The 18,314-nt window shown below is 48.3% G+C and overlaps 1 protein-coding gene across 2 annotated transcripts; it reads right to left on the bottom strand.

The window, feature by feature from the left end:
* Positions 1–859: 859 nt before the first annotated feature.
* Positions 860–6,879, bottom strand: LOC142826611 (olfactory receptor 52L1-like). 2 transcript variants are annotated; one of them, XM_075919717.1, is made up of 3 exons: positions 6,827–6,879; positions 5,059–5,078; positions 860–1,770 (listed from the first exon to the last, which is right to left on the bottom strand). In XM_075919717.1, exons 1-3 carry the CDS (start codon positions 6,835–6,837, stop codon positions 860–862), a joined length of 942 nt encoding a protein of 313 aa, XP_075775832.1. In that variant the 5' UTR covers positions 6,838–6,879. The 2 variants fall into 2 exon arrangements, with proteins under 2 accessions (XP_075775832.1, XP_075775831.1); XM_075919716.1 differs by lacking the exons at positions 5,059–5,078; positions 6,827–6,879 and having other exon boundaries at positions 860–1,807.
* Positions 6,880–18,314: the final 11,435 nt, after the last annotated feature.

Here is an 18,314-nt window from a genome sequence, read left to right as displayed (position 1 = left end):
GTGGCTCCTGAGTGATGGTGCAATGAGACTAAGGCAGGCTCACCCCTGCCCTGGCCCTGCACCACTCCCAAGAGCAGGTAACAAATTTGCTCTCTCCCTAGTGCTGCTGTGCCGTCTCTCTGGTCTGTGGAGATAGGATACAAGATGGGAGAAGGGAGCACCTTGACATCAGCACCCATCCTATCCCTCCCCTGCCCTGTCCAGCAAACAGGAGGCTCCTGGAGGAACAGCTCCAAGACAAAGGGCAAGAGATGTGCAGCAATGGGAGGAGGGGCAGCTGAAGTGCTGGCACTTGATAGCCACGTGGCCAAACCAGTCAGGATCATCTGTCAGAGGCTCCAAGATCTACCAGTAGATCCCGATCGACTGGTTGGTGACCCCTGCTTTAGGACATGAAGGAAGGTTTCATCACTTCACACACAATTATAGCCCGTACAACCCAGTGAGATAACAATGTTTAGCAGATAAAAACGTTTAGAATGGCACCAGACGAGGTGTGCTTTATTCAAAGCGTGTAGCAAATCCTTCACCATGATGCAGAGTGCAACAGAGCTGATCCAGTGAGTGATGGGAGAGAGAGTGGGAGAGAGAGATGGGAGAGTGATGGGGAGGAGAGGAGTAAGCCACTGAGGTGGGGGTCTGTGGAAAGAGGTGGGAAGGAGGAGTTTCAGGGCAAGTAGAACAGGTGGCAGCCCAACGAAGCGTCCATAGACCCAACCCCCAGTGTGTCACATTGACTAAGCACAATAAGGTCAGAAACAGGTTTTAGGTACTTTTGACTGTGCAGTGGGGTGATTCAGGAAAAGTGTCCAGCTCTTCATGGAGCTTGCTGAAGGAACCACAGCACCAGGAGAAATTGTTAGGTCCCTTTATTAGTGAAAATCTGGAATAGACTGTCCCGGATCTGTTTGGTCCTCACCCCATAGATGATGGGGTTTAGCATGGGAGGTACCAGGAGGTACACATTGGCAAGGAGAATATGGAAATGCGGGGGCACATTCTGGCCAAATCGGTGTGTGAGGAAGGAGAAGAGACCTGGCATGTAAAATGCTAAGATGACACAGAGGTGGGAGCCACAGGTCCCAAAAGTCTTGAGCCGGGCGTCCTTTGTCGGGAGGCTGAAGATGGCCCTGAGGATCTGGACATAAGACACAACAATACAAAAAACATCCATGCCAATCACAGAGAATACCACAAAGAGGCCGTAGTAATTACTAATGCGGGTGTCTGTGCAGGCCAGGTTCACTACGGCCATGTGCTCACAGTACGTGTGGGGAATGATATTTGTTCTGCAATATGGCCACCGTCTGGCAAGGATGGGATAGGGCACTAAGAGCATGCCACCACGCAGAGCCACGGCCAGGCCAATCTTGGCCACCACAGGGTTTGTCAGGATGGTGGAATGTCTCAGAGGATCACAGATGGCCACGTAGCGATCTAAAGCCATGGCTACAAAGATCCCAGACTCCATAGCTGAGAAACAATGGAAGAAGTACATCTGGGCAAGACAGGCATTAAAATCGATCTCCCTGGAATTGAACCAGAAGATGCTCAAAATTTTGGGCAGGGTGGACATGGACAGGAAGAGGTCGGTGACGGCCAGCATGCAGAGGAAATAGTACATGGGCTCATGGAGGCTCGGCTCCCTCTTCACAATGAACAGGATGGCAGAATTCCCCAAGAGGGCTATGATGTACATAGTGCAGAAGGGGATGGAGATCCAGACATGGGCCACCTCAAGACCAGGAATGCCCACCAGGATGAAGGTGGAGGGGTTGATGAACTCGGTTATATTAGAATCTGACATGGGGAGAAGGTGTCCAACTCTGAGACAGAACGATATCTCCGGCGTGCATCGTACGTTCCCCTTGACTTCCTGTGTTTGCTTAGGGTGATGGTCACAGTAGAAATGTCCAGCTCTCACGTGTCTCCTGTATTCCCTGTACTTTCCCCTGACTTCCTGTATGTGCCCAGAATTATGGTGGCAGTGCGAATGCCTGGATGGAAAGACAATGTCAATATGAGGCATGACATGCACTGGTAGAGGCTCTTTGCATGGGTGAGGCAGCTCTTTTCTCCTTCACACACTGAAAAATGAGACTTTCATTGGTCAGAGAAATGAATTATAAGCAGCCAGCTCTACTAATGCCAGTTCTGTATTTAATGTTGCTCCATATTTCAATAAACTCTACGGCTGTGTCTACACTTGGCTGCTTTTCCGGAATAACTTGCCAGCTGTCTACACTGGCTGCGTGCTTTTCCGGAAAAGCAATGACGATCTACTGGAAAATTGTCAGTGTTTTTCCGGAAAAACTATGCTGCTCCCATTCGGGCAAAAGTCCTTTTCCGGAAAAACTGTTCCAGAAAAGGGCCAGTGTAGACAGCACAGTAGTCTTTTCCGCAAAAAAGCCCCAATCGTGAAAATGTCGATCGGGGCTTTTTTCCAGAAAAGCGCGTCTACATTGGCCATGGACGCTTTTCCGGAAAAAGTGCTTTTCCGGAAAAGCATCCTGCCAATGTAGACATGCTTTTTCCGGAAATACTTGTAACGGAAAACTGTTCCGTTTTAAGCATTTCCGGAAAAGGGTGCCAGTGTAGACGTAGCCTACCCGTTGTCCTGTAGCAAAGAGTAAAGGGCAGCAGCAGAAAAAATGAGCGTGGATATAGAGAAAGAGAGATAACAAGAGAGAGAGAACACAGGACAATCTTTGCTAAGTATTTTCTTTAAAAAGGGAAATTTTAAAAAAAGTTGTGAGAAGGCAATGAAATATTGGAAATACTGGTATGGAATCAGTTAAAAAGTGTAGGCATATAATTATTGCCAGTCAACAGCAGGATTTACTGCAGATTTAGATGCAATCTCAAGAAAAACACCCTTACTGTAAGAAGAGGAGAATATTGGAAAAGACACCTTGGTATCTCATGGATATTACTTTGCTGGAGGCTTTCCAGAGAAGGTTGAATAGTTATCCCTCTTGGGTGTTTTATACAGATCATTCTCTGCATCTTGACCCATGTGGTCAATGTTCCCTCTAATCTTTTTCCATCCATGTGTGGAATAATTTTAAATGCATCAAGCATGTGCGAATGAGCACCACCCATAGAAACAAAAAAAACTAGTTGTGAGTGCTCTGCTAATGAGTTGGTTGGCCTCTGGATTTCTCCTGAGGGGTTGCTGAAGAGCACAGCTTACAGGGAACTTGGCTTGAGGTCTCTTCTCACTCTGTGGATCTATGATTCCATGATGTATATTCCCATGATAGACCAGAACTTTGTCAAACACCAGATCAATACTGGAGCAACTGGGTGAAATTGGGTGCCCTGTGTCATACAGAAGGTCAAACTGGATGGTCTAAGGGTCCCTTCTGACTCTGAACCCTAGGGGTGCGTCTAGACTGGCATGATTTTGCGGAAAAGTGGCTGCTTTTGCGCAAAATCTTGCCTCCTGTCTACACTGGCCGGAAGTATTTGCGCAAGAACACTGACTTTGTAATGTACAAAATTAGTGGTTCTTGCACAAATACCCCGAGGCTTCCGCTCAGGGATAAACCCTCTTGCACAAGTATTCTTGTGCAAGAGGTCCAGTGTAAACAGCCATGTTAATTTCTTGCGCAAGAAAGGCCGATGGCTAAAATGGCCATCCGAGCTTTCTTGCGCAAGAGAGCGTCTACACAGGCACGGATGCTTTGGCGCAAAAGCAAATCTTTTGTGCAAAGGCACGTGCCAGTATAGACGCTCTCTTGCGCAAATACTTTTAACGGAAAAACTTTTCCGTTAAAAGTATTTGCGCAAAATCATGCCAGTGTAGACACAACCTAGGAGTCTCTCAATAAAGTAACCAGATCAGGCATTTATATGTATTCAGTCTCACACCACATGAACAAGAGCACATTCCACACCATTGAAAGTCTGAGAAATTTATCTCTTCACGCACTCAGTATTAAGCCTGTAGAGCTGCTTGGAACAGACATTATTGGAGCAAAGCACTTAGATGAACGGGATTCCGCAATGGACTGGTCATTTTTGGTCATGCTCATGGTGCTTCTTTGCATTTGGGCCGCCTGAGAACTGCAGCCAGGAGTCCTCATTTTTGGCTGCAAATAGGTTTGCCCATCTTTCAGAGTTTAGTCACCCATGCTGGGTGTCTGGTTCCTCTGGAATAGTGGGGAGTTGGTGTGATTTTTTTTGAAAGACTCAGGCAGAACAGTTCAACAAACTTCTCAATAAAACTGGGAGAAGAGATGTCTCCCCATTTAAAAAAGAAATCATAAAATTATTCCAGAGGGGCAGTCCAGCACTGCCATGCTTCCTAGAAGTTAAAAATCTGGTGACGGCCCCCAATTAACAGTCAGCGCCCTACTATGTGTAAGCGGGGGAAAGGTCCCGCTAATGTGGGGAACTTTCCTGGCTTCTACACCACCCCGGTGAAATGGACCAGCGAAGGGATCTGAGTCCCCGCTCCCACTTCCTTTACCCCACAGCTCCCCTGATCCTGGGGGCTCCCCCTCCACTCTCCTGAGTAGCAGAGCCCCCGAAACCCCAACAAGGCTGGACCCAGGTTTCCTGGGGCTTAATCCCCAACCTTGTAGACAGACCTTGTAGGGGCAGGAGTTAGGGTGTCCCCACTCGGAGGTGCTCTCTTCACACTGCAGGCCTTCTTGGCCCAGTGATCATTTCATAAGATTCTAAGCAAATACAATTTATTAAACATCAACTGATTAAAGAGAAAAGAATAAGAAAAAATGAGAATGGTTCAATGAGAACACACAGCCCTGCTCTGTAGCACAGGGACATCAAAACAGCAGCCTGCAGAGTGTAAGGACAGTCCACAGTCTCTTCCTTATAAGCCCCTTAGAGACCCTGGATGTGCTGCAGGGGGACTGCAGGCTGGACACGCTTGCTCTGGCAGTGACCACACAGGCTCAGGCTCTAAGTGGCCAGACCCCTCTCCCAGTCTGGCCTGCTCGGCCTCTTGGCTGGTGATATCTCTCTGCCCAGAGCCTCTCCCCACACTTTGCTGGTCCCAGCTGCTCACCACACCCAGCTGCAGGCTGTGCTGCCTTGTCAGTCTCCAGCTCCTTGCGTTGCTTCTCTGTCCCTTTTGGCTCTGAGCACTGCCAGTCTGCTGCTCAACACAGGGTCTGCACTCCTTGGGCTGTGTGTGCCTGGCCCTGTTGCTGCAGGACTGCCCCCCAGCACAGCTTGCACTCCTTGGGCTGTGTGTGCCTGGCTCTGTTGCTGCAAAACTGCCTCTCCGCACAGCTTGCACTCCTTGGGCTGTCTGTGTCTGGCTCTGTTGCTGCAGGACTTCTTCTGCACACAGCTTGCACTGCTCTTAGCTGTCTCTCAGCTCTCTCCTTGCTCAGAAAGACCCAGAACAATCCCAGCTCACAGGGAGGACGGGGCCTGGCCTCTCACTGTCCTCACTGGCCTGTCCAACCTGTCAGTCAGGCCGAGCTGGAGTGTTGGCTGCTTTCCATTGTCTCTGGGGTCTGTCAGTCTCAAGGACCCTTCCCCTTTTGATACTGAGAGCTGGCAAACCAAAAACTCCTACAGAGTTTTAGTAAGGGGCTAACTAAGGAGAGGAGGTGACAGTGTCTGTGCATTAACACACAGCTGGCTGCCGAAGTAATTACTCAATTCTTACTCCAAGAGGAGTTGTGTGTGAGTAGGCCCTGAACAAACCCCAGGCCACAACCTCAAATGTTGGACTTGCACTGTACGCCACCTAAAACCTTTCCTGCTGCAGATACCCTGTGGTACTCAAATGAACCCACTTCACGGCTGGCAGCAAAAAGCTGAGGCGGCACGAATGTTCAGAAAGGCGACAGTTTGGCTAATGGTAGTGAAGCAAACTGATGACCACTGGCAAGGCCCTGGGACTGTTAATAGCGATGCAGAGCAGCAAGAAGCACAGACCTCTTCTTTGTCCTATCATAGAATTGTAGAACCATAGAGTTGGAAGAGCCGAGCTTGGTCAAGCCGAGACTTAAACACCTCTAGGTATGGAGACTCCACTACTTCCCTAGGGAACCCATTCCAGTGCTTCCCCACCCGCCTAGGGAAATAGTTTTTCCTAATATCCAACCTAGACCTCCCCAACAGCAACTTGAGACCATTGCTCCTTGTTCTGCATCTGTCACTACTGAGAACAGCCTCTCTCCAGCCTCTTTGGAAGTTCGCTTCAGGAAGTTGAAGGCTGCTCTCAAATCCCCCCTCACTCTTCGCTTCTGCAGACTAAACAGACCCAACTCGCTCAGCCTCTCCTCATAGGTCATGTGCTCCAGCCCCCTAATCATTTTGGTTGCCCTCCACTGGACCCTCTCCAATGTGTCCACATCCTTTTTGTAGTGGGGGGCCCAGAACTGGACACAATACTCCAGATGTGGCCTCACCAATGCCGAATAAAGGGGAATAATGACATCTCTGGATCTGCTGGCAATGCTCCTCTTAATGCAACCTAATATGCCATTAGCCTTCTTGGCTACAAGGGCACCCTGTTGACTCATATCCAGCTTCTCATCCACTGTAACCCCCAGGTCCTTTTCTGCAGAACTACTACTACTATCATACTCACCTTGCACTAGGATTGTCGAGCAAGAAAGCCCTTTTGAAAGCGAAGGTACCTGTGAATCCTGAGACCAAAGTGTCTTCCCTGGAAACCTCCCTCAGGCAGCTGCGTCCTGCACCACTCTCAGCCTAGCGTCTGCCGCAACAACCCATGCAGAGAGTTGACACATAGGTTTTGCCACTTATTATAATGCTCAGTGATGTCCCAGCGGGTTTGCTTAAACTCTAGTGAGAAATCCAGCATGTGAATGTAAACAGGTTGGACATAAGCTTGATTGAGCTACTTATCCAGCTGTAGAAGTAAACAGTAATTAAGGAGCCTTCCCAAAGGGAGGTGAGAACCCTTGGGCCCCTTGCGGGGTCAGAATGGAAGTGGCTGTGCTGTGTATATTCAATAATGATTGTTGATTGGTAAGACAACTAAGGATAATGCCCAGGTCTCAGTAGTGTCTGATACCTTGTACATATCTAGGAGGGCGGGCAGATAATAGACTGACCAGGAGAAGAGGCCTGAGGGGACAAACAAACTAGTTGTAGACCCACAGAGCTGTCCAAGGATGTGTCTACACATCAGGGCTTAATTCGAAATAAACTATGCAAATGAAGCTACGTCAGTTGCATAGCTTATTTCGAAATAGGTAGTGTCCACACGGCACTTATTTTGAAACAGAGCACTCTTCCTCCCACTTCCTTTATTCCTCATACAATGAGGCTGTGTCTACACTTGGCCACTTATTCCGGAAAAGCAGGCGCTTTTCCGGAATAAGCTGCGAGCTGTCTACATTGGCCCCTTGAATTTCCGGAAAAGGACTGACGATTTACTGTAAAATTGTCAGGGTTTTTCCAGAAAAACTATGCTGCTCCCGCTTGGGCAAAAGTCCTTTTTCCGGAAAACTGTTACGGAAAAGGGCCAGTGAAGACAGCACAGTAGTGTTTTCCGCAAAAAAGCCCCGATCGCGAAAATGACGATTGGGGCTTTTTTGCGGAAAAGCGCGTCTACATTGGCACGGATGCTTTTCCGGAAAAAGTGCTTTTCCAGAAAATCATCCTGCCAATGTAGACGTGCTTTTTCCGGAAATACTTATAACGGAAAACTGTTCCGTTTTAATCATTTCCGGAAAATCATGCCAGTGTAGACGTAGCCAGAGGGTTACAGGAGTCGGAGTGAGAAGTCCTCCAGCTTGACAGTATTTCGACATTATTCTGAAATCACTGCCTGCTATGTAGCCGTGGATTAAGTTATTTAAAAGAAACGCTAATTAGTTCGAAAGAATGTTGCTGTGTAGATGTACCCTAGGAGAGCAGAGAGCAGAAATCTCATCAGTAACTATTATCATACTGTGCAGGACCGTTCATTCAAGGATCTTCAAAATACCTCCCAGAGGTCTACATTATGGCGTTATTTTGAAACGACTCCCCTTAGTTTGAAATAACAAGGCCAGCATCCACATTACCAAGCCTACTTTTTCAAAATAAGGGACTTGTGATTTTGAAATAATAACTCCTGCTTGTGAAAAGGAATATGGTTATTTTGAAAGTGTTACTTCGAGAGTTGTTATTTCAAAATAAGTTATTTTGAAATAAATTCCGAGGAGGGACATGCCCTTCATGGGCCATTGCTTTGACTGTTTCATCCATGAGATACTGGCTAGGTTGGATGTAAACTATCCGGGGGTGCTACCCAGAAGCAAACAAATTGGATATGCTGATCCAGTATTCACACCTTTAGGAACATAAATCACACATGCATAAAAATAACTGCATCGTATTCAGTACATCGTAACTTTTCCATTCATACCTTACATGACACACAGGTTACATCTACATTGCGCATTCGTGCACAAGAACCTATGCAAATGAGGCATGGCGATGATTATGAGCTGCCATTTTTGCGCAAGGGGCTTTTGCGCAGAAGGAGCAGTCTACACTGCTCCTTCTTGCGCAAAACCCCCCTCTGGAGCAAGAGTCATTCTGCCGCTTATTTTCACGCAGAACGGCTCTTGCAAGAATGCGCAATGTAGACGTAGCCACGTTGTAAAAAAAATCATAATCCCATCATTTGTCACCTTTTTTGAGGCATAAGGATCTTGCGCCAAAGGATTTTTTTGCACAAAATGGACCCGTCTACACTGCTTGTTTTTGCGCAAAAAGCATCAGCAGAGAATATGCAAATGACAACGCAACAAATGTTAACGAGCACTTCATTAGCATACTCTTTGCCGGCAAAAGGCTGCAGTGTAAACATAGCCTCTGTCTGTGGACCAGAGCAAGGGGAGATGGTGAAGGTGAAAGCCTCTAACACCTTGGTGCTCGTATTTGAATGTAACACGTTGGACAGGGGACTCATTCTGGATGTGTTTACACTGCAGGGCTTGCCTCGAAATAAGCTACGCAAATTGAGCTACGTCAACTATGTATCGTATTTAGAAATAGCTTATTTTGAAATAGGGAATGTCTACACAGCACTTATTTCGAAATAGAGCACTCTTCCTCCAACTTCCCTTATTCCTCGTACAATGAGGGCTACAGGAGTCGGAGTAAGAAGTCCTCCAGCTTGACGGTATTTTGATGCTATTTCGAAATAACTGCCTGCTGGGTAGACATGGATTAAGTTATTTTGGAATAGCGCTAGTTATTTCGAAATAGTCTTACAGTGTAGACATACCCATCCCCATCCCCAGCACTATGTACAACTGCTTGGAGACCTTGTTGCCAGCTCTCACAATGGTAGTTGGGCTTCTGGCAAGCCAGGATAATGATTTTTTTCAAAATAAAGGGCTATGGAAGAATCAGAGCCCATTCCAGGGGTGTGGTCAGCCCAGGACGAGACTAAGGAGATGTGGGGGGTTTCTCAAAGGCCTCAAAGGAATAGCACAAAAAAGGCCTTTGCAGTGGTGTGGTGTACGGGGCGAACTGGGAAACTGTTCTCCTTCGTAGTAAGGCTTTTGATCGAACGACAGGTTTGTGTGGAACAAGCCACACTAGTGGTGGAGGTATTGGCCTTAAAGACATGAGCCACTGCAAAGGCAAAGGAGTCGTGTCAGACCATTTAGCAGTAAACGGATTCTTTGCTGGGGTGGCTTGCAGATCTAGAGGAGGAACTGTGCCCATGTAAACATAGGAGATATAAATATGGGAGTCCTGAACCATCTGGCCCACCGATGGCAGTAAAACAGGCTCCTCCCCCTGAGAATACCGTGTACCCAAGGTTGCTGGTGGATGTTTCCCGAGGAGGGTGGGGAAGCTCTGGGATGCGTTCCCTAGGGAGGGGGTGGAATCTCCAACCCTAGAGGTTTTTAAGTCCCGGCTTGACAAAGCCCTGGCTGGGATGATGGAGTTGGGGTTGGTCCTGCCTTGGGCAGGGGGCTGGACTTGATAACTACAGAGGTCTCTTCCAGCCCTGGGATTCTATGAGTCTATGTTTTCAGTTAGGGTATGTCTACACTACCCAGTGCTTGCTATGCATGTTCCCGGACGGTCGCCATTTTAAAAGTTGACTAGCTCAAAGTAACTGCCCGTGTCTACGCGCGGCAGTGAAACAGGATTCCAATTTAAAGCGCTAACTCGAATTAGCTGGTATGCCTCCTGCGATGAGGTTTACCAGCTAATTCGATTTAGGGGCTTTAAATCAGACTCCCGTGTAGACAGGGGCAGTTACTTTGGGCTAATCGATTTTTAAAATGGCAACCGGCTGGGAACATGCAAATCAAGCGCTGGATATTTAAATCCCGGGCTTGATTTGCAATTTCAGTCACCCTCATTAGCCTCTCTAGATTGAAGTTTTTCTTCACTCAGTGCACGATCAACCTGTGGAACTCCTTGCCAGAGGAAGTTGTGAAGGTCAGGACTTTAACAGGGTTCAAAAAAAGAACTAGATACATTCATGGAGGGTCAGTCCATCAATGGCTATTTGCCAGGGTGGGTAGGAATAGTGTCCCTAGCCTCTGTGTGTCAGATGCTGGAAATGTGTGACAGGAGAGGGATCACGTGATGATTTTCTGTTCTGTTCACTCTCTCTGGGGGCACCTGGGATTGGCCACTGTCGGCAGACAGGATATTGGGCTGGATGGGCCGTTGGTCTGGCTGTTCTTATGTTCTTATGTTTATGTTCACTGCGTGTGGGTTTTTTTTCCTGCATGGCCAGAAGGGTTGTTAATATAATGGGAATAGAAAAGAACAGTTAAAAAGTGATACAGGTCATGCGGTGAGTATAATACATGTGCACATTCTTTAAGTCAAGGCCCAACAACTAGTTGTGAGAGGCAAGCGGGTATTGGCAGGAAGATGTAAACCACTAAAAGGCCAAAGAAATTCCTTTCTCCAACCATATCACAACCTCTTGGTCCTCATTCCTTCTGTGGGACATGAAAGAGGAGGGATGGAGACCACAGACTCAGCACCCTCCAAGGCAGAACATCACCAAAAACTGAAAGGGGGAGGGGTAAGAGTCTCCATTTCTAAAATAATTATGCCAGCTAAGGAGAGGGGCAAATCAGAACTATGGATACGTTTGTTGGCAACTAACCCCAGTACATGTAACAGGGCCTAAATATCCGACTTCTAGTCCGTTTCTTTTTGTGTACAGCCCAAGAACTCGGGGTGAGGGTGAAGGGAAAGGTCTCTCACAGCGATAGGACAAGGGGAGGAGAGGAGCAAGAGGCAGGGGGAGATCTTGGGGGCAAAGCAAGGGAAGAGCCGCTGGCAGAAGGGGTCAGCAAAATAACGGGGATAATAGAATCCTAGAACACGAGACGAGGAAGGGACCTTGAGAGCTCATCGAGTCCACTCCCCTGCCCTCATAGCAGGACCAAGCACTGTCTAGACCAGGGCTACTCAAAACACGGCCCGTGAGTCACATGTGGCCCACGGCCTGTTTGTTTGCGGCCTGCGGTGCGGTTTGGGTTTACGCGGGGCTCAACACGCAGCCCACGGGTGGGATCCTTTGAACATGGCCTCCACTGGGAACACTCTCCACAATGGCGAGGCATCTCCCAGGCCAAGTAAAAGACACAAGCGGATGGGCTGGCTGGAACAGATGGGTACAGGGTATCGGCATTTCTACCCCCCAGGGAGGAGGTGCCAGAAGTGCCGAGGCATTGTGGGAAGGGCTTTGTATTCATGCCCATCAGTGTGAAAGAAGCTATTTGCATATATTTGCATTAATATTTGCATGTATGTGCAACCATACTTAAGTTGCGACCCTCAGGATGTGCTGCGAGTATCGTTGTGACCCCTGGGGCTTCCAGAGTTGAGTAGGCCTGGCCTAGACCATCCCTGTTGGATGTCTGTCCAACCTCCTCTTCAATATCTCCAGTGATGGAGCTTCCACAACCTCCCTAGTTAATTTATTCCAGTTTTTAACTGGGTCAGGTGTCGGGTACCAGCAATTAGAAAGATGGAAACTCAAAGAGTTCTGCATAGATTGATCCTCACATGGGAATCACTGACCCAGCACTGTGAGAATAGGGAAAGATTTAATGTCATTTTCAATGCCCAAGGAGTGATTTGGGGAAGATGGCCCAGCACCATGTCACCAGCCAGTTCTGCATAGAGATCCGTCTGAGAGGCCGAGCCCTAAGAGACAAAAAAATTTACCGGTAAGTCCCTTTATGAACCATCAGCTTCAGCAGCCTGTCCCGGATCTGTCTGGTCCTCACCCCGTAGATGATGGGGTTTAGCATGGGGGGCACCAGGATGTACATGTTGCTAATGAGAACGTGGAAATGTAAAGGCACTTTCTGGCCAAACCGATGGGTGATCAAGGAGAAAAGAGCCAAAATGCAAACGACTAAGCTAACACAGAGGTGGGAGCTGCAGGTGCCAAAAGTCTTGAGCTGGGCATCCTTTGTGGGGAGGCGGAAGACAGCCCTGATGATCTGGGTGTAGGACATGGCAACACAAGAAATATCCAGCCCACTCATAAAGAACAGCACAAAGAGTGCGTAGTAACTGCTAAGACGGATGTCAGCGCAGGCCAGCTTCACCACAGTTATGTGCTCGCAGTAGGTGTGGAGGATGATATTGGTTCTGCAATACGGCCACTGTCTTGCCAGGACAGGAATGGGCAGTGTGAGCATGGCACCACGCAGCACCACAGCCAGGCCTATCTTGGCCACCAAAGGGTTAGTCAGGATGGTGGAATGTCTCAGGGGATGGCAGATGGCCACGTAGCGATCCAACGCCATGGCCACGAAGATCCCGGACACGATATCTGAGAAGCAGTGAATGAAGAACATCTGGGCGAGGCAGGCATTGAATTCTATCTCCCTGGAATTGAACCAGAAGATGCTCAGAGCTTTGGGCAGAATCGAAAAACACAGGACCAGATCAGCTACTGCCAACATGCAGAGGAAATAGTACATGGGCTCATGGAGGCTCAGCTCCCTTTTCACAATGAACAGGATGGCGATGTTCCCCAGGAGGGCTATGATGTACATGGTGCAGAAGGGGATGGAGATCCATGTATGGGCGGTCTCCAGGCCGGGAATGCCCAGCAGGATGAAGGTGGAGGTGTTGGTGAAGTCAGTTGTGTTGGAATCTGACATGGAGTAGAGTAGAAAGGTCCCACTCTGTCACAGAATGGTGTCTCCTGATTGTACCGTTAGATCCCCTGGCTTCGTTAGATTTCCTGGCTTCTTCTATGTGCCCAAGATCCAGGATGATGCTCTCAGTACAAATGCCTGGATGGAGAAACAACATTTATGTCAGACCACTTCATCTCCTTCCAGAAAAAAAAGGACTCCGGTCATCTGAAGAAGTGGGCTGTGCCCATGTAAGCTCACGATCCCATCTCCATGTTTTGTTTGTCTATAAAGTGCTCCCAGACCACTTGTTGTTTTCTCAGTTTACCTGTACAGCCTAACTCGGCTACCCCCTGAAGCTTCATAACATACACTGCTACTGTTCTCACGGGAGATTACCTGTTCTTTGTTACCCCAAATTTCACTGGAGACCACCCGGAGTACTCTCATATGGATTTATTAAATGAGAAATTAACAATGCTTTATGGGGTTGAACTCAAGAGGAGTGAGCGTCACCCACAAAAACACAAACACACACATTCATTAGTCTATTGACACACCATCATTCTTGCCCTCACACACTTACACATGCAAAAGGTTTAGAGCAGGCCAATGCACATTGACTCCGGAGGTCTGCCTCTCGCCATGGATCCCGGCTGGTGAGCTGGTCAGAAAGAGGGCTTCTGCCATGAGCTCGCTCCTTTTATTGGAACTGGGCCACTCTTGTCACGCATGCAGGGGTCCTTCCTCCACGTTAGTCTCTCAGGAGCATGTCCAGACCTCCCTCACTACGGGACCGCTGTTTACTTAGAGCTGCCTTGGGTCTTTAATTAGTCACCACCTGGCTCCTGGCTCCATGGGTTTAGCCTTGCTGTGTCCCTTACCCCAAACACGGTCCACTCCCCCACACACTCTTATCACAGGGCGGAACGCAGCTTAGAGCACCTTACGAGCACAGTGGCTAAAAGTGACAAAGTTGCAGCACTCAACAATCTTAGAATCAGGTGCAAAATGTAAAAGGCGTGAGGGCTGAAAGTTACAAAGAAACAAATACAAAGCCAAAGATACCTTCCAGAGCCCAGCATCCTACTGAGACTAAGACGACAACCGCCCCCCTTAAACAATGTTCACCGCAATGCAATCGGCAGCAGGTTTTGTTATTCTCTAAGTCATGTGTGGTCAGGACCTTACAGTTTAATGCAGTGGTTCCCAAACTTTTTGGCATTATGCCCACTTTTTGAGTTTTGAGAAATCCACACACTCCCTCCCACAAAAAAAAAAAAATAGCTGAAATTTGTTGAGAAGAAAAAAAAAAATCTGGCCAGGGCCAAAAAACAGTCGCAGCCCTGGGACCAATGTAAAAAAAAAAGAGAAAAATTTGTTGACCAAAAAAAAAAGTTGCTCTTTTAAGAGCATTGCCCTTTTAAGGTGGCCATTATGAAGTCTGCCCAGGACACTCCATCCTCCTCCCGTCCCAACCAGCCCATGTGATCCGGTGAATGTGTTCCAGCAGATGCCCAAGCCAGGAGAAACAGAAAATACCGGACATTTCACATCTGGTATTTTCTGAACTTTTTTACTGGACGAACCGGGTTCTTTCTAGGAGGGGGGGATTGACGAGGAGGGAGGCCTGGATCGCCTTGGACTCCCCCTGGAATTTCTTCATGCCCCTCAGTTTGGGAACCTCTGATTTAATGCATTTCCCCAAAATGTATGTGTAATATCAAGTAATACCTTAGGCGGAGGCTTATATGCAACACTCTTCACACCATTCAAGTAAGCGTCTCGTTATTCAAAGAATGGGTTTTGGAGTCATTGTTGACTACAGCTCACCCTGAGCTCCCAGTATAATTATGTGACCCAATGGGCGGAGGGAGTGGTGAGCGGGAGCAGAGACAGGATCGTATCTTTGCACGGCCTTGGCCTTGGCGAAACTGACACAACCATTTCTGGAGTCCAATTTCAAAACAGGTGTTGAGGAATTGGCGAGGGTGCCGAAAAGAGGCCGAACAATGATTGGAGTTTGGAGGAAATGCTGGAGAGTGAGCGGCAGCAAGAGCTTCATCCATGTATTTATCAGAAAGACTAGCAAGCAGAAGCAACTATGGAGAGAAAACCATGGGTGATACAGTGTTCTATAATCTACTAGGGAAAGGCAGAGTTAGGTCCAGTGGCTGGAATCATAGAATCATAGAATACTAGAACTGGAAGGGACCTCGAGAGGTCATCAGTCCCCTGCCCTCATGCCCGGACCCAGTACCATCTAGACCATCCTGGATGAATGTCTATCTAACCTACTCTTAAATATCTCCACAGATGGAGATTCCACAACCTCCCTGGCCAACTTTCTCCAGTGTTTCACCACCCTTGCAGGTAGGAAATGTTTCCTAATGTCCAACCTCAACCTTCCTTGCTGCCATTTCAGTCCATTGCTTCTTGTCCTGTCCTCAGGCATATTCCTTGACATGGGCATATTCCCTCTGGAAATAAAGGCCAGACGTTTACAGCTAAGGATGATTAACTGCTGGAATCAACTACCCACCTCCTAGAATCCTAGAATCCCAGGGCTGGAAGAGACTTCAGGGGTCACCGAGTCCAGCCCCTGCCCAAAACAGGATCAACCCAACCAGACTGGATGCTTTTCTCAGGCTCCTCTACCCTGAAGATGCTACTGCAGGGCCGTCACAGTATTCCCATTTAGCCAGCACGTAGACTGTCTGTACGGGTTCTCCTGTCAGCTACCTCTTGTCCCCGGATTCGAGCATGGGCAGGAAGGGGTTAAGCCCTCAGGGCGCACTGAGCACCAGAGCGCTTGGAACGTGGCTGCCAGGGCTTCAGGGATCCTGGCCAGTGACGTGGTTCCATGTGGGAGGGTGCCGAGGGTACAAAGCAACCCCACCACCACCTTAGAGCAAGCCCTAGAGGAGAGGACAGTGTGTGAAGATGTTGCTAAGCACCTTTGCCTGGGGACCCGCAAGGCTGGGGCACAGACAGGCTGGGAATAACCACTCCAGGGCTTAGCTGAGGGGCAGAGGGAATCCCCCCTGCCAGGGCTGTGCGGGGTCTTGGCTCCTCCTGGCCATTGTCCCAGAACAGAAGAGGCTTGAGCTGCCCAGCCAGAGGCACCGAGGGCAGAGAGGAGCAAAGGGAAGCAGGGGGGTTACTAGGTGCCCCAGGGCGAGAACAGTGATGGGGGAAAGCAAAGGGTTGAGGGGCAGGCGGCAGAGGTGACACCAGCCATGGCAGCAAGCAGCCAGAGGTGGCTGGAGATGGGGGGAGCCTGCTGGAAAAGAGCTGTCCCGGAGCAGGGACCACCCTTGGATACCACCGGGGGAGCGGCTGGCCCCCCACGCAGCGCTCAGCCACCAAATTTGAGGGGTTGCGACTGCTCTGGAGGAAAGGGTCATAATTCAAAATGACCTGGACAAATTGGAGAAATGGTCTGAGGTAAACAGGATGAGGTTTCATAAAGATAAATGCAAAGCGCTCCACTTAGGAAGGAACAATCAGTTTCACACACACAGAATGGGAAGTGACTGCCTAGGAAGGATTACGGCAGAAAGGGATCTGGGGGTTATAGTGGACCACAAGCTGAATATGAGTCAGCAGTGTGATGCTGTTGCAAAGAAAGCAAATATGATTCTGGGATGCATTAACAGGTGTGTTGTAAGCAAGACCCGAGAAGTCATTCTTCCGCTCTGCTCTGCGCTAGTTAGGCCTCAGTTGGAGTATTGTGTTCAGTTCTGGGCGCCACATTTCAAGAAGGATGTGGAGAAATTGGAAAGGGTACAGAGAAGAGCAACGAGAATGATGAAAGGTCTAGAGAACATGACCTATGAGGGAAGGCTGAAAGAATTGGGCTTGTTTAGTTTGGAAAAGAGAAGATTGAGGGGGGACATGATAGCGGTTTTCAGGTATCTAAAAGGGTGTCACGAGGAGGAGGGAAAAAACTTGTTCATCTTGGCCCCTGGGGATAGAACAAGCAGCAATGGGCTTAAAATGCAGCAAGGGAGGTTTAGGTTGGACATTAGGAAAAAGTTCCTGCCTGTCAGGGTGGTCAAACACTGGAATAAATTGCCCAGGGAGGTTGTGGAATCCCCATCTCTGGAGATATTTAAGAGCAGGTTAGATAAATGTCTATCAGGGATGGTCTAGACAGGATTTGGTCCTGCTATGAGGGCAGGGGACTGGACTTGATGACCTCTCGAGGTCCCTTCCAATTCTGTGATTCTATGAAAAACCAGAATTACACTTTATATTTGTACTCACACAAGAATGATACACACATGCAAATAGGATGTAGAGATTCATCAGATTGTAACTTTTAGGATGACCTGTTACACGAGGTACTTTATCTAAAGCATCTTCAAGCTATGCATATGCATATGCCAGCTTCCATAAAACATGGGGTGGGTGACAACAGGAAGTCAGACTGCATGGTCCTTTCTGACTTTCAGCCCCAGGAATGTATTGATTGTGAACATAGATTAGGGATTTATATCTATTCTCTCTCAAAACACCCAAACAAGAGAACACTCCATATTATTGGAAGTCTGAGCATCTAAAACAAGCAAAACAATTTTTTTTTTACATAATCAATAGTTAGCCTGTGGAACTCCTTGCCACAGTCATTATGGGAGAAAGGAGCTTGTAGAATGGGATTCATGAAGTTAAATCTGTTTTACGCCTTCCATTAGAAGATCTCATTTTCAGTTTCTAACAATATAGCCTACATTTGAGCAGTTAGCCATTTGGATTGTAATGTCCGGGGCTGAGTGTGGGCTTCTGAGGGATTGTTTTTGAAAGGAGAGGGCATGACAGCTCAGCTGAACTCAAGAATAATTTGAGGAGAGAAGTTGCTGAAAACATCCTACAAGGATTCCCCATTAGGTGCCCTAGCTGCCCTGTGCCTTACTGCGGATAAAGGGCAGGCAACAGCCTCCGTGTTAACAGCCAGACCCTGAAGCACAAGAGTAGGAGAGGGCATTAACTTCTGCAGGCTCCCAATGACTTTACTCAGTTCTTACTCCAAGGGAAGTTTTGCCTCATGAGGGGCTGCGTGAAGGACTAGCCACAGCCTCCCAATTAGTCCTGATATTCTTTATCTCTGGAAACCATGGATCCTGCGCGATCCCTCGTGCCACTGAAATGCAGCCACGTTGCAGCTGGACATGAGCAGCTTGCACTGCTCAGGAAGGATGGACATTTTAGCCCCTGTTGCCG

This window comes from Pelodiscus sinensis, chromosome 1, assembly GCF_049634645.1.
Source record: "Pelodiscus sinensis isolate JC-2024 chromosome 1, ASM4963464v1, whole genome shotgun sequence".
Lineage (NCBI taxonomy): Eukaryota > Metazoa > Chordata > Testudines > Trionychidae > Pelodiscus > Pelodiscus sinensis.
Note: the sequence above shows the minus strand (reverse complement) of the source record. Positions and strands in the feature narration are given on the sequence as shown.

Coding starts and splice junctions, on each gene's coding strand:
- LOC142826611 (XM_075919716.1), bottom strand. CDS start 1,807: ATGTCAGATTCTAATATAACCGAGTTCATCAACCCCTCCACCTTCATC.